Source organism: Ranitomeya variabilis, chromosome 3 (assembly GCF_051348905.1).
Source record: "Ranitomeya variabilis isolate aRanVar5 chromosome 3, aRanVar5.hap1, whole genome shotgun sequence".
NCBI lineage: Eukaryota > Metazoa > Chordata > Amphibia > Anura > Dendrobatidae > Ranitomeya > Ranitomeya variabilis.
The window spans coordinates 686,325,773-686,340,910 of NC_135234.1; the positions used below are offsets into that span (position 1 = coordinate 686,325,773).

At 44.6% G+C, this 15,138-nt stretch overlaps 1 protein-coding gene across 2 annotated transcripts in view; it reads right to left on the minus strand.

Moving 5' to 3' along the window:
- CERS5 (ceramide synthase 5) overlaps positions 1-15,138 on the minus strand; it is a 91,816-nt gene that overhangs the window by 10,741 nt on the left and 65,937 nt on the right. Inside the window, exons 6-10 of one of the 2 annotated variants that reach the window (XM_077298067.1) lie at positions 12,396-12,488; positions 5,443-5,571; positions 4,162-4,268; positions 2,311-2,467; positions 1,950-1,979 (exon numbers count right to left, since the gene is read on the minus strand). In XM_077298067.1, coding sequence (XP_077154182.1) covers positions 1,950-1,979; positions 2,311-2,467; positions 4,162-4,268; positions 5,443-5,571; positions 12,396-12,488 — 516 coding nt within the window. The remainder of the gene's footprint in view (positions 1-1,949; positions 1,980-2,310; positions 2,468-4,161; positions 4,269-5,442; positions 5,572-12,395; positions 12,489-15,138) is intronic. The other variant, XM_077298068.1, reaches the window with a different exon arrangement.

The window sequence follows — 15,138 nt, forward strand, 5'->3', positions numbered from 1 at the left end:
TTTATTCACTTATATAGCGCATTAATTCCACAGTGCTTTACCGACATCATCACTGTCCCCATTAGGGCTCACAAGCTATATTCCCTAACAGTCTGTCTTCGGAGTCTGGGAGGAAACGACAGTACCTGAGGATAGCCACGCAAACACAAGGAGAACATATAAACTCCTTGCAGATGTTATCCTTGGTGGGCAAAGCAACAGTGCTAACCACTGAGCCGGTCAGATCTGTAAAAAGGTTTGACTTCCACTCCCTTTTACTAATTTTAATAATGCAAGAGTCAAAGGACTCAGCAGCGTAACGACAGGGCCAAGCGGGTCAGGGGCCCGCTGATGCCAGCAGTTGAAGTGTATTGCAGAGCAGAGAGCTGCAAGTCTATAATGCTAACCACTGAGCCACCGTGCTGCCCAAAATAGACTTCAATCTGATCCTAATGACCTGGAGGATCGATAGCAGGACACATTTTTAGATTTTATGAGCTCAGGAGGCAGAAATGAGAAGAATAATGAAATCAGATTTCTTTGACAAAGTTCCTTATATTAACGTGTAGTATTAGTAGAAATATAACGCTCAGCACGAGAGCTGCTGTAACACATTCACCTGGCAGCAGTTTATTCTGAGCCTACACTTGTCACTATATGCATGTAGAGATAAATGGGCAAAGGGACAGTGAACATTCGTCCTGCACCTACAGATAGATTTGTGGGAAAAATCCATTATTAATCGTGTGATTAATGCGAATTCAACTTGAAAGCAAAACTGTAGTATAAAAGTTAAAAAAAAAATAAATAATAATAATTAGTAACGTGGCAGTATCACACTTTTTGCACTCATGGGTATAATGCATTTGATGGTCTGCTTTATTAAAGTATCGTTCCAGAATGGGATGAAGTATTAAGGTTTAGTTTGTAAGCATGAGGTTTGATGACTGAAGGTGAAATGACCGTGTCACATGGATGGATTATCAGGCGCACCTTATTTCCATGCATAGTTACAAAAAAAGAAAAAGGCCACAAGTCTGACTAGTTCAAGCTTACTAGACAAATTAGGAGTCACTATTCCCGAATTTTTAACCCTTAATGTTACCTGTAAATAGATAAGAATCTAGACAATTTCTGAAAGCTTATAGTATCTGCCATTATTACCTCTTCTAGTAGTCTAAGGGGTAAGGTTTCTCCTTATGGAGAGTGACATACCAGCTGGCTTGTCAAGGTAAGGAGGCTTATTCGCCGTGCAATGCTCCTCTGGGAAATTAAATATGCAAATTGCCTCTTCTGAGAAAAAGAGGACTCTATAGCGCCACCTGTTGGAAGTAGCGATCCTACAAGTCACAATCAACCCTTTAACGAGTCGTGCAATATGACTTGGGGATAAAAGCTAAATCAGTATCTCATTTCGCAGACACGGTGTTTGGGGCTGTTGGCCCTCGTCAGTGCGAAGCATGAGAACTGATTTGGCTAGGTGAGAGGCTCTGGACTGGGGTCTAAGGGGTAACATTACAGAGGTGGCGCTATAGAGTTTAAGTCCTCTTTTTCTCAGAAGAGGCAATTTGCATACTCTTCTAGTAGAGCATTCCATATCTTGATTGCTCTAACTGCAAAGAACCCTTTCCTGTACTTATGTCTAAAATCACCTTTTCACCACACAATGGTGATTACTAGAAAAAGAGAAGACTTCTTTAGAAAAAAAAAAATATAGGGATCATATTGCAGGTCTTTGTATTGAACACATATAGATTGATAGGAGTATATTAGATGACGTCTAGAGCTGGAGGATAATCCACCCATGTTCCCAAAGCTGGAGCCCGGATTCATCAGGAAGCGTGTAGCCACGATCACAATGCCAGGTCGCCTTCATGAATTAGGGCTGCGGTGTTACGAGATGGTAAAGAACATGCAGGATGTGAAGGAAAAGCAGGCAGGAAGGTGGAAACGGCACAGAGAAAACTTACAGGCAAAGGGTGACATTTTCCAGTTCCAACCTGACACAGAGAAAAACGAGGGAGAGAAAGAGTGAGGCAGGGAGTGCGAAGACATCAGAAGCTCTCCTAACAGGTCACCTTGTCAAGGCAGAGCGCAAAGACATCAGAAGCTCTCCTAACAGGTCACCTTGTCAAGGCAGAGCGCAAAGACATCAGAAGCTCTCCTAACAGGTCACCTTGTCAGGGCAGAGCGGCAGTAGATAAGCAGTAGTCCCATCAGATTACAGAAAGTGACAGGAGAGAAACAGAAGGTACAGCCAGCAGGAGGAGAAAGAAGAATCCTATTACCACCGTCCCCGGAGACCCAGCGGCACACCTGCATCCAACCTACCTTTCCCTTTGTCAGAGACTTGTACGCTATCCGAATTATGAGGTAAGACCAAACGACGTGCAGAACTTGTAGGACTAACAAGAGGCCATTGAACAGCCACCACGAGGGGTACGGCCCGATCAGCTCCCAACTCTCGAACAGCGTCGTATTCAGGATCCTGCAAACACCACAGTTTGTTAATGAGCGGCCAGATAATGGGATTGAGAAGACCAGGTTAATAATAATCTTCATTTTTATATAGCGCTAACATATTCCGCAGTGCTTTACAGCTTGCACACATTATCATCACTGTCCCCGTTGAGGCTCACAATCTAAATTCCCTATCAGTATGTCTTTGGAATGTGGGAGGAAACCGGAGAACCCAGAGGAAACCCACGCAAACACGGGGAGAACATACAAACTCCTTTGCAGATGTTGGCCTTGGTGGGATTTGAACCCAGGACTCCAGCGCTGCAAGGCTGCAGTGCTATCCACTGAGCCACTGTGCTTCCAGAGTGAATTATCGCTGCATCCAAACACACACGATCAGGACTTTTAAAAAAATAAATAAATAAAATATTATATATATATATATATATATATATATATTACATATCACATACATATATATACATTACATATATACACATTACATATATACATTACATATATACATTACATATATATATATATATATATATATACACATTACATATATATATATATATATATATATATATACACATTACATATATATATATATATATATATATATATATATACACATTACATATATATATATATATATATATATATATATACACATTACATATATATATATATATATACACATTACATATATATATATATATATATATATATATATATATATATATATATATATATATATATATATATATATATATATATATATATATATATATATATATATATATATATATATATATATATATATATATATATATATATATATATACACATTACATATATATATATATATATATATATATATATATTACACACACACACATATACATACACCCATGCTAGATAACGTCTCCGAAGAAGCAGACCCCTGACTATTCCCTAGGGTGTCTGACAAGTCCCAATTACCCAATTAGTCATTTTTTGCTCCGCAGTGAGTGAACAAAGCTCTGCAGCGTGCACACAGACCGAGCCCAATTTTCCAATGAGGAGGTTCCCAATAGCTTTTACACCAAATGGTCCAATGGTGTAAGGTATATTAAAGAAAAGAACATGTGGAGATCCTATTCTCACACCATCAGCCGCTATGGGAGAAACATAACATGGGTGCGACTGCTGCAGTGTCTGACCGCTCTGGACATTAGTGAAGATTTGTTTCCTCTCTACTTGTTTGGGCTACAATACCCCTTTATTGCTCATTCAATGGATAGTTAATAACCGTTAGATCAGTGTATGCTATAACACTGGGACCCCCTCGGATCACCCAAAGGAGTAGGTTTGAATGGAGCAGCAGGTCACAAATGTACCATTATGACACTGAAGATACCCAAGGGTGAGCCGATTCTCGGCTGCCTTCATCTGGGTCATACTTTGGGGGCAGTGGGGGGGCAGATCAGAAGGGCATCCGCATAACTGGCCATTCAGTTCACCTCCTGGCAGAGGTCATGGAGCCAGTGGAGATTGAGAGACACAAGTCCCCTGTTCTGGCAATTGGTAAGGAAGACGATCTATGCGGTGCCACCTATCAAGTGTATAAGAGAAAGCGGCATACTACTATAATGAAAAAAACACTTTGTTCACCAACCCTAGACAACCCCTTTAAGTAGGAGAAAATCATGGGCTGTGGGTAAATCTTTAAAAACTTACCATGTTGGGAAAATTACAAGTCGTGTGGTCACAAACATGAGCCCAAACATCATGAAGAGGCCATCACATAGTCTCTGGTACTTTGCATAGTTTGTCATCTTTGCTGCCTTTTAGGAAAGAGGAAATAGTATCAGGCGCTGGACGTATTATGGAGTGTAGCAGATCTCATTAACAGTGTAGTAAAGGAAAGAGAAAGCTTTTAGGAACCAGCAGCAGTCTCTCCCATGGCCGGGCTCTGATGCTCCTGCTCTAAGGGCATGTGCACACAACATCTTTCCGCCTGAAGAACAAAAAAAAGTCAAAAAAAATAAACATCTTGATTTCAAGTCTGTCTTGCGCACATTGTTCTGACGTGCTTTTAACCACGTTGCTTTTTGCCACCACATGGCTTTTGAAGCCTGACCGGACCATTCTTCAGGCGGGGACCGACTAAGACGCTCAGTAGTTGACTTATTAGGTCAAAAGAAAAAAGTAGTAGGTGCCAAAGCCATGATGAAAAAGGCTAAAGGGACGCCAGGGAAGGCGCCTCTTGAAATAAAGGGTTAAATGATGTTGTGTGCACATAACCTGATGCAGCATAAATCTGGTTCTGTTTTTTTTCCTCCCTCTTTATTCCAGGACGAGCACTCTACTATAATGATCCATTATTACGCTTAGGTGATGCGAGTCATATTTCATTTTGCTTATTTCCAGTTTGTCACGAAAGTACTTTATTCAGGATTTACCGCTGTTTTTTGGTTCCAGTAAACGATTATCCCAAGGCAAAGTGTAAAGAAAAAACAAGTACCCACAACACTGAATTACTTACCCTCCCCAGGTCCACTGCTTACTAGGTCTCGGCCGTTTGTCTGCGGCGTTGACGTCATGCTAACAGTTCTGCAGCCAATCACTGAGGTCATTGGCTTTCCAATGCAGATGGCATAGCCTGCGGAGCTCATTGATTGTCTGCAGTGCCAAGACTGAGCTTTGTCCCTGCTGCTGCCCCTGTGTTTTGGGGTTTTTATTTTTCCTCGCTGAACTGCGCCTGTGGACAATAGTTTACCAAAAGCAGAAAACCCCCTTTCTGCACCGGAGATTCAACAACATTTTGCATCTACGCCGAAACTCTGATGATAAATCCAGTGACGTTTCAGCCACCTGGGGGCTTCTCCCAGCAATTTACTAGAACAGAAAGCAATCGTCTGTATGCGGGTATTATGGAGAAGCCCATTAGCGCACACACACACCGCAGTATACACTTTGCATGCAGTTTTACTAAGAAAACAAGTTTATTACTCCTACCTCCAGCAAGAAATCAGAAGAATCGTGCAGGCACAGCACCAGGGTCCCCACACGGATCATGTTATTGACATAGGAAAACGATATGAGGCCAACAGCGGCCAAGTGATGAACAAACATTAGTAAGAAGTCCTGTCAATTAAGAAATGAACACTATTAGACATGGAAATCAAGTCCGGCATTGTATGGAAATATTTCTTACATTCAGCGGTAGGGCAGATGTGGGGTTATAGTAGAGAAATCACCTTTTGACCTTGGGCCATAGAATCAGAAGTAGCAAAAATATTACTGCCAGAAGCAACAAGTGTGAAGAAAAGGAAGACGCTGACCTCTACTGTGCTACAATGTAACTATGTGCAATATGTCCCGCACTCCCCGGCCATACACAGAACTGTAGAGAATGGGCTGCGCATCCTAAAAGTGCAGAAGATTCACAGCCCTACATGGTGCCACAGCTATCGGGAAGCTCCACGTTGCTTCCAACAGTCGAACTCTGTGTTCACTTGTCAGAGTGACAGATTACAGACTGCCACAAACAGATACTGTATTCTGAAAGGTGTGAGAATCATTCATACCTGCAGTAACCAAAATCTTTAATAACCCAAACAGATAATATTTATGGGGGAGTGGCTGATCTAAGATTGGCTGGGTGTGCAACTGAAGTACACTGCTCAAAAAAAATAAAGGGAACACAAACAGAATCTAAATTCAAATAAATTAAACTTCTGTGAAATCAAACTGTCCACTTAGGAAGCAACACTGTTTGACAATCAATTTCACATGCTGTTGTACAAATGGAATAGACAACAGATGGAAATTATTGCCAATTATCAAGACACTGAATAAAGGAGTGGTTCTGCAGGTGGGGACCACAGACCACATCTCAGAACCAATGCTTTCTGGCTGATGTTTTGGTCACTTTTGAATGCTGGTTGTGCTTTCACACTCGTGGTAGTATGAGACAGGCTCTACAGCCCACACAAATGGCTCAGGTAGTGCAGCTCATCCAGGATGGCACATCAATGTGAGCTGTGGCACGAAGGTTTGCTGTGTGTCAGCATAGTGTCCAGAGGCTGGAGGCGCTACCAGGAGACAGGCCAGTACACCCGGAGATGTGGAGGGGGCCGTAGGAGGGCAACAACCCAGCAGCAGGACCGCTACCTCAGCCTTTGTGCAAGGAGGAACAGGAGGAGCACTGCCAGAGCCCTGCAAAATTACCTCCAGCAGGCCACAAATATGCATGTGTCTGCACAAACGGTTAGAAACCGACTCCATGAGGATGGTCTGAGTGCCCGATGTCCACAGATGGGGTTGTGCTCACAGCCCAACACCGTGCAGGATGCTTGGCATTTGCCACAGAACTCCAGGATTGGCAAATTCGCCACTGGCTCCCTGTGCTCTTCACAGATGAAAGCAGGTTCACACTGAGCATGTGACAGACGCGACAGTCTGGAGACGCCGTGGAGAGTGATCTGCTGCCTGCAACATCCTTCAGCATTACCGGTTTGGCAGTGGGTCAGTAATGGTGTGGGGTGGCATTTCTTTGGAGGGCCGCACAGCCCTCCATGTGCTCGCCAGAGGTAGCCTGACTGCCATTAGGTACAGAGATGAGATCCTCAGGCCACTTATGAGACCATATGCTGGTGCGGTTGGGCCCTGGGTTCCTCCTAATGCAGGACAATGCCAGACCTCATGTGGCTGGAGTGTGTTAGCAGTTCCTGCAAGATGAAGGCATTAAAGCTATGGACTGGCCCACCCATTCCCCAGACCTGAATCCGATTGAGCACATCTGGGACATGTCTCGCACCATCCACCAACGTCACATTGCACCACTGACTGTCCAGGAGTTGGCGGATGCTTTAGTCCAGGTCTGGGAGGAGATCACTCAGGAAACCATCCCAAGCCTCATCATGTGCATGCCCAGGTGTTATAGGGAGATCATACAGGCACGTGGAGGCCACACACACTACTGAGCATCATTTCCTTGTCTTAAGGCCTTTCCACTGAAGTTGGATCAGCCTGTAACTTCATTTTCCACTTTGATTTTGAGCATCATTCCAACTCCAGACCTACGTGGGATATTAGTTGTGATTTAAGTTAACCATTTTTAGGTTTTATTGCCCTCAACACATTCCACTATGTAATGAATAAAGATTTACAACTGGAATATTTCATTCAGTGATATCTAGGATGTGGGATTTTAGTGTTCCCTTTATTTTTTTGAGCAGTGTATATTGCTAGCATGAGCAGAGATTAAAGCGGCCACTGTTTGGATCACGTGATGGGAACATCATCACAAGGAGCGGTGATACATGTGCTGACCACATGATTGGACCATTAATAAAAGGGCTCAGCTTTATCCGTGTTGGCATAAAAATGTATGGACCTCACAGGATCTTCATAGCTGTGCATTGGTTATTTTCTGCCAATCAGATGTGTGGAGTGATCCCCAAATTTATAGGGACATGGAATACAGCTGTGGTCTCCAAGACCACCAAGAAACGTGTGTGATGGTATTTTACCAACAGATTCATCTATATGGGGATTGTATAGATTACATCAAATCTCAATCAAATTAATTTATTTTAATTAGAATTTTCATTCAGATGGATGAGGGGCCGAGTTGAGCATTATGGATGAGTGGTCCTTCGTTCCTTCTGAGAAATCGCTCCGCATAGTAAGTGTACGGATAATGTTTTTCTGCTTTTTCTGTTTATCTCATCTGGCCTTATCAGCGTAATTGGACTGATTCTCTCGGCGGTGGAAAAAACTGTCAACTCTGATCACACTCCTATTTTTTATACAGCCCTATAGAGGTGAATGGGCGTGCGCTATCCAATCATCGGAGGAAAATAGTGCATGCTGCAATTTGGGGAGAGTGTAGGGGAGGGGGTCATCCATATGATCACAAGTATGTGATTTGCAGACTTCTGGCCTCATTGTGACTAGACTGTGCGGCCTCGCGCCGTTCACTTGTACTGAGCGGGGCAGAGCATGCAGGCATGTGACCGCCAACCCTCACCGGTGACACTGAAGAGCGTACAGTGCTCGCGCTGTAAAAAGTCAGAAGTCTGCAGTCACATACAGAAAGACTTTCATAAAACCGGAAGACCCTCAAGCGGTGAATCAAACTTTTGACAACATTACACCGGCAAAGATGAAATTATCAATTTGTAAAGGTTTCTAGATTCCATATGACAGAAAATTTTTAGTGTCCGGTCAAGACTGTATGAGGCCCAGAGGTCTGACCCCTTAACTACCAGACATTGCTGGCGTATTGATTAGATGTTAAATCGACTGAAAACTGCACTTAAGAGGATCTGTCATCAGAACATATTGCTCTTTATAGCAGCTCCACTCTCTGAATATCGGGGATCGGGGAGATTACCAAAAACAGAAATCCTCTCCTTCTGAATAGGGCATATGTAGAAGGGTCGACAATGTTTCATGTTTAAAAAAATAAATAATACTATGAAAAAAATAATTGTTCCCAAATTCCAAATCTCCAAGATTGCAGCACAGGGGGTGAAGGAACATTTCCATTCCCACCTCTATATAAGAAGAAATGGCCTTGTTCAGTGATTCACAATGTGCAGAACGGCCATCAGATTATTCTTTTCCTAATAAGAAGTTGGCTGACTTGAGTTTTTGAGACACGAGGGCAAGATATGAAGAAAGAATGTGGTTGTGTCCTATGAGCTTCAATTAGCACCGGCGAGTACAGGAAATGTAGTCACAGGACGGCTGAGAACTGTCGTGTTGTAGCATGAGGCAGGATACGCAGTGTTTGCAGAGGGACCGTCCGCCCGGCACACAGCTCCACATCATCCATCCATGCTGGATTGCTCATGTACTGGAGATAAGATCTCGTAGACAGTGCCGCTTATACGTGTGCCAAGTAAATGTAACCCTAAAAGGTTCACCAAACAAGATACGAGGTTCTCCCATAATAAGAATGATCACTACAGAAGCCCTATACATGTATTACACCACTCATGGCAGGTGGCTGGTATTTTGTTTATGTTTATAAGGGGAACCAGTCCAAAACCGTGGGAAGCAAAAATCAGAGGCGGTCTGTGTGATTGCAGCAAGCCTTGGTTTTCTCTAAAACACTCAAGCGTTTCACGGGAAACCATTTAAATACCCGGGTGAGTATAATGGGAAAAGACAAGACTAGTTCAGCGCCTCCCCGGTCACCTACTCACATCTCGCTGATTGACAGGTGTATCTAAGTGTACGCATACAAGAAAGACCGGACAATTTATAAAGTGATGCAGGGAGAAGCCGCCCGGGGTCAGCGCTGGACTGGACCCTTCACACCCTATAGTCTGTGGCTGACTCTCCAGAGGATTTTCTCTGCAAGGAACCTGAAAACCCACCAACCTGCACTGACCCTCAACCTATTGTCTCCTTCCCCACCATCCTGTAGAATGTAAGCCCGCAAGGGCAGGGTCCTCGCCCCTCTGTATCAGTCTGTAATTGTTAGTTTGCTTACTGTAAGTGATATCTGTATTGTGATGTAACACCTTCTCATGTACAGCACCATGGAATCAATGGTGCTATATAAATAAATAAAATAATAATAATAATAATAATAATAATAATAATAATAATAATAATAATAATAATAATAATAATAATAATAATAATATGTTTAAAAGAAAACAAAACAAACACCCACATACCCGGCAGCAATCATGTGGCCAGGCCGTCATACTGCATAGCACCTAGCAGAACATTTCTGTTAGTTGTATGCATGGGGATTCATCAGGATACAGAATTTGGGTAAGGAAGTGACTGACAATACTTAATAGCAGCATCTGCTTCTCTAGTTGCCCCCATTTTTTACTGCACAAAATAGCAATATTACTACCAGTGGCCATACTAATATTTTTTGGAAGGTAGATGAACTCCCACCATGAGTTATTGGTACCATTCACCTAAAGCTTATTTCTTCTGCCACTTTGCTCTACTGAGGAGCTTAATCCATAAGATCACAGACTAAGGCTTCTTTCACATTTACGTTGGTACGGGACCGTCACAAAGCGTCGGCGCGACGTACGTTTGTGCATAAACGTGAGCTGCGGACGCAGTATTTCAACGCGTCTGCTGCCCATTCTAAAGTTCCGGGGAGGAGAGAGAGTGATCTCCGCCCGTGCATGCGCAGTTAAAAATGCAGGATGAGTTCCTCGTCTGCTACCTCTGCTCCAGTTGGCACGATCAATATGGAGGCAAATTAAAAAAATAACTAAATTTGTTGACATAGCAGCGGAAATGCCACTGTGGAATAACAGTTATTTCCCGGGATTATTGGGCCACCCGTCCACGGAATTTTGGATATCGCATGGTGTTCTCTCAGTGGGTAATATACATAACCAGGGGATTTTTATCTCCTTTGAACAATTACAAAATACTTATAATATCCCTTTCAATCGCACATACGGAATATGGGCACAGGTCGTGCTATTTCATCTTTACTATTAATAGGAATTCTCAATTCACAAGCTCCTCCAGGACTTATTTCCTCTTTATACACCTATCTATTATCCATAGGAGGGGGGTCTATTATAGGTTCTATTAAGGGGAAATGGGAGGGGCTTCTTCCAGATACACTGGGGGAAGAATGGGACGATATTCTGGAATCTCCAACTAAAGTTTCCCCATCAATCAATAATATATGATGTACAATTGGGTCATCCTAACAATCCTATTTGACCCCGACTCGTCTTTTTAAAATGGGTCGTCTCCATTCGTCAGATTGTCTGAGGTGTCACTCCAGTGATGCGGATTTTATTCATATGATTTGGAAATGTCCTGTCATTTTTCATTATTGGAAGGAGGTGACGACATTATTGACATCCTTGTTGTCGATTCCTGTCCCACTTGAGCCATTGATTTGTTTATTTGGGGTGTGGGATGCAGAAACATGGGATCACTACACTTGGATTTTTCTGCGGGAGACACTGTTTATGGCGCGGAAGGTGCTGGCGCTGCGGTGGATGGGTGGTCCTTACCAATCTCTCAGAGCTTGGGTTGATTTAGTGAACTCAATTATCCCGTATGAACGGACATTGTATCAGAATAGAGGATGTCCAGATAAATTTGAGAAAATATGGGGTAGATGGAACTCCTCCCATCACACTCTATAAGTTGTAACAATTTAGTATATATGTAAGAAGTGGGGCCCGTGGCTTTGGAGGCATTACTTACAGGGTGAAATTTATACGAAACTCTTCTTTCTGGCGGCGTTCTATTAGTAGTTAATGTAGTTAAGGTTACAGAATAAGATACTAATGATTGACGTACACCATTTGTTACTTTTGTAATATTCCAGATGTGACAATGCATAATAATCTGTATTTCAGGTTATAATGGATAATGATGGATGCAAATGCATGTATGATTTATTCTGCAATTAATAAACGAATAAAAAAAAAAAAAAAAAATGCAGGATGCAAAGTACGAAAAAACGTTCACTTGAACGTTTTTTCAAAACGACGGGCTGCCAAAACCCGACGCATTCAGAGGATGACGCATGCAACGTGTGGCCATACGTCGCAATGCGTCGCTAATGCAAGTCTATGGCGCAAAAACGCATCCTGCAGGCAACTTTGCAGGATGCGTTTTTTCTCCAAAACGAAGCATTGTGACGGTTCCAAAACAACGGAAATGTGAAAGTAGCCTTAGTCTTAACCCTACAGCTTGCTACCTAATGCAAACCACCCAGAGGAGGCCAACAGGCGGCTCTCTGGGTCTCTGATGGGTGAATGGAGCCCTCTGCTCACACGTGACTTTTGCTTGCATACATGACGATGTACATGGAGCCGATCTCCAGTAACAAATCTACCTCTAGGTAGCCCAGCTCCCATCCATTAGCTCTGAGAAGAACAGGCTATGGTCTACTTCCAGGCAGCATCACATTCCCACATACTGCCTTATTCTCGGGGAAGACTTACCTTGCGCTTGATGTCTGTGAACTGGGAGAACATTAAGGACCAGTAAAACGCCAGCTGTTGAATATAATAATAGTACAGACCCTGCGTGAGCGGCTGTGGAGGAAACAGACAAAAAAAGTAAAGTTATAATTCTGATAAACATACGAAGGCCATGATGTATCTATTGTGTACAGGATCTGAACTGATCTCAGGGAACCATACAAGGGTCTATACCAGGGGTCGGGAACCTATGGCTCGCGAGCCAGATATGGCTCTTTTGATGGCCGTATCTGGCTCGCAGACAGGGCTCCTACCTGTCTATGGGAAGGATCAGTGGCGTAGGAAGGGGGGTGCGGGGGGGGGGGCGGTCCGCCCCGGGCGGCACAATGCGGGGGGCGGCACAATGCGGCGGTGAGTCAGTGGCGTATCTAGGGGGGCGCAGCCGGCAGGGGGGCGCAGTCGGGCCACCTAAAGCGGCGGTCCGCAGTGTCTCCCCCGGCGGCTGCATTCTGTCACCCCCCGCACTGGGAGTCAGCTGTTCTCTGTGCCGACTGTCAAGCTGACAGCCGGCACAGAGAAGCTGCGGCGCGCCGGCTCCCAGTGTTCAATTGTACTCGTATCTGTGATGCGAGTACAATTGAAGCTCTGACTGCCGGGTCAGAGCGACGCCAGCAGCGTGATCAGGTCATGTGATCACGCTGCTGACGTCACTCACCTGCGCGGCAGAGCAGGAGATGCAGATCGGTGGTAAGTGCTCCAGTGGAGCTGAAGACACCGAAGGTGCAGGGGGGGATTTACTGTGAGTGGGGATGGGGGGCATATAATATTGTGGGGGGATTTACTGTGAGTGGGGATGGGGGGCATATAATATTGTGGGGGGATTTACTGTGAGTGGGGATGGGGGCATATATTGTGGGGGGGGATGGGGGCATATATTGTGGGGGGGATTTCATGTGAGTGGGGATAGTGGGATATATTATTGGATTGGGGATATTTAATATGAGTGGAGATGGGGGGATTTATTGTGGGGGGAAATTTAATGTGAGTGGAGATGGGGTATTTATTGTGTGTGGGGGGAGATTTGTCATGGGGATGGGGGGATTTAATGTGTGGGGGAGATCTGAGGACACAAAATGAAGAGCAAAGGGGGAGATGGGGGGGCATATATGAGGAAACAGTATGGGGGATGGGTGCAGACAGCTTGGGGTCAAACGGGGGAATGTATGCGGACACAGTATGAGTAGCGATGTGAAAAACGTATGTGGACAGAGTACGGGGAGTGAGGGTGTTGGGATGTGTGCATGCGTAGCATGGGGGACAGTGTAAGGGCACAGCCAGGAGGGGACAGTATACAAAGGAGGGGGAGTGTGATGAGAGAGTACAGTATAAATACTGGGCCCTATAGGGGGGACACAGTGTGAGAGGTCAGTGTGAAGAGGGGTCCGGTATAGAAAGGGGAGGTCAGTGTGAAGAGCATGTACCATAAGACAGACAGTGTGGGGGTCATATTTTATGCAGACAATATAGTGAGGGGAAATTTTTTATTCAGGAGCATTATAATGACACTTGTATCTTTAAGGGCGTCATGTGGAGATTTTCTGCAAAAGAGCGGAGAAGATGGAAGTCTGCAGAGACGGCTGTGGATGAGAAAACTCAACATGGGGAGAACGGCTCCAGAGGAGACGTCATCTATCAGGTACCTGGATGTAAATGTTATTTGTGATACTAACTCTCGTTTTTATTTATGTTAGGAGCATTAAAGGGGATGTCCAGGTTTGTGATGAGTCTGCAGTCATTCTTTGTGACTGCAGACTTCTGACTTCTCACAGTGCACCCTGCACACTGTCAGGATTCTCTGGTGCTGGCGATTTACATACATGCGGTCACGTGCTGACTAGACATGTGTGGCCTCACTCTATGAAAATGAACTGAGTGAGGCCGGGCACGTCTAGTCGGAATGTGGTCAGAAGTATACAAATCACATGCTTGTGCTGACATGACTGTCCACCGGCAAGGGAGAATCCTAAAAGTGTGCAGTGCATGCGTTGTGAGAATTCAGAAGCGTGCGATGTCAGGATTCAGCTCCGCAGGTTTCAGTCGTCAACACATGGAAACTTCACTCATATGCGATTTTCATACTCATGGTCCTGTGACAACGAGCTTCTCTTCTGCTTCTCTCAGTTTTTCACTGAACATTGGGAGCTTAAGGGAGAGGAGCTCGTGGGCACATGACTAAGTGTGAAAATCGCATACGTTCTGGGGGGGGGCGCCAAACTCGGGAACAGCCCCGGGCGGCAAAAGCTCTAGCTACGCCCCTGGGAAGGATGCATGCACCGCGCTCCATCAGGCCGCGGTGCACGCTGATATTGGTAGTTCTTTGATGGCCTGATAAGCATTGGCGGCAGTGGTGAGCGGTAGGGAGCATGGACTACATTTCCCATAACTCCCTGCATAGCCGCGCCGTCTGCAAGCACGTACGGCTCTCGCGGAATTATATTTCAAAATATGTGGCGTTTACGGCTCTCTTAGCCAAAAAGGTTCCTGACCCCTGGTCTATACGATACTACTATGGGATTGTGAAAGCAACAAACTCCCGGCTGTACGGACCAGGGCTGAGATCCCACCAGTTCTGGGGAACCGATGGTTCAAATTGCAGCTGGTCCCCCGAACTGGCATGTAGCAGCGTCCTGGACCGGTTCTGTGTTCCTGCCATCTTCAACTGAATGTGCGTCCGGAAGACATGCAATACATGAACGTACTGCAG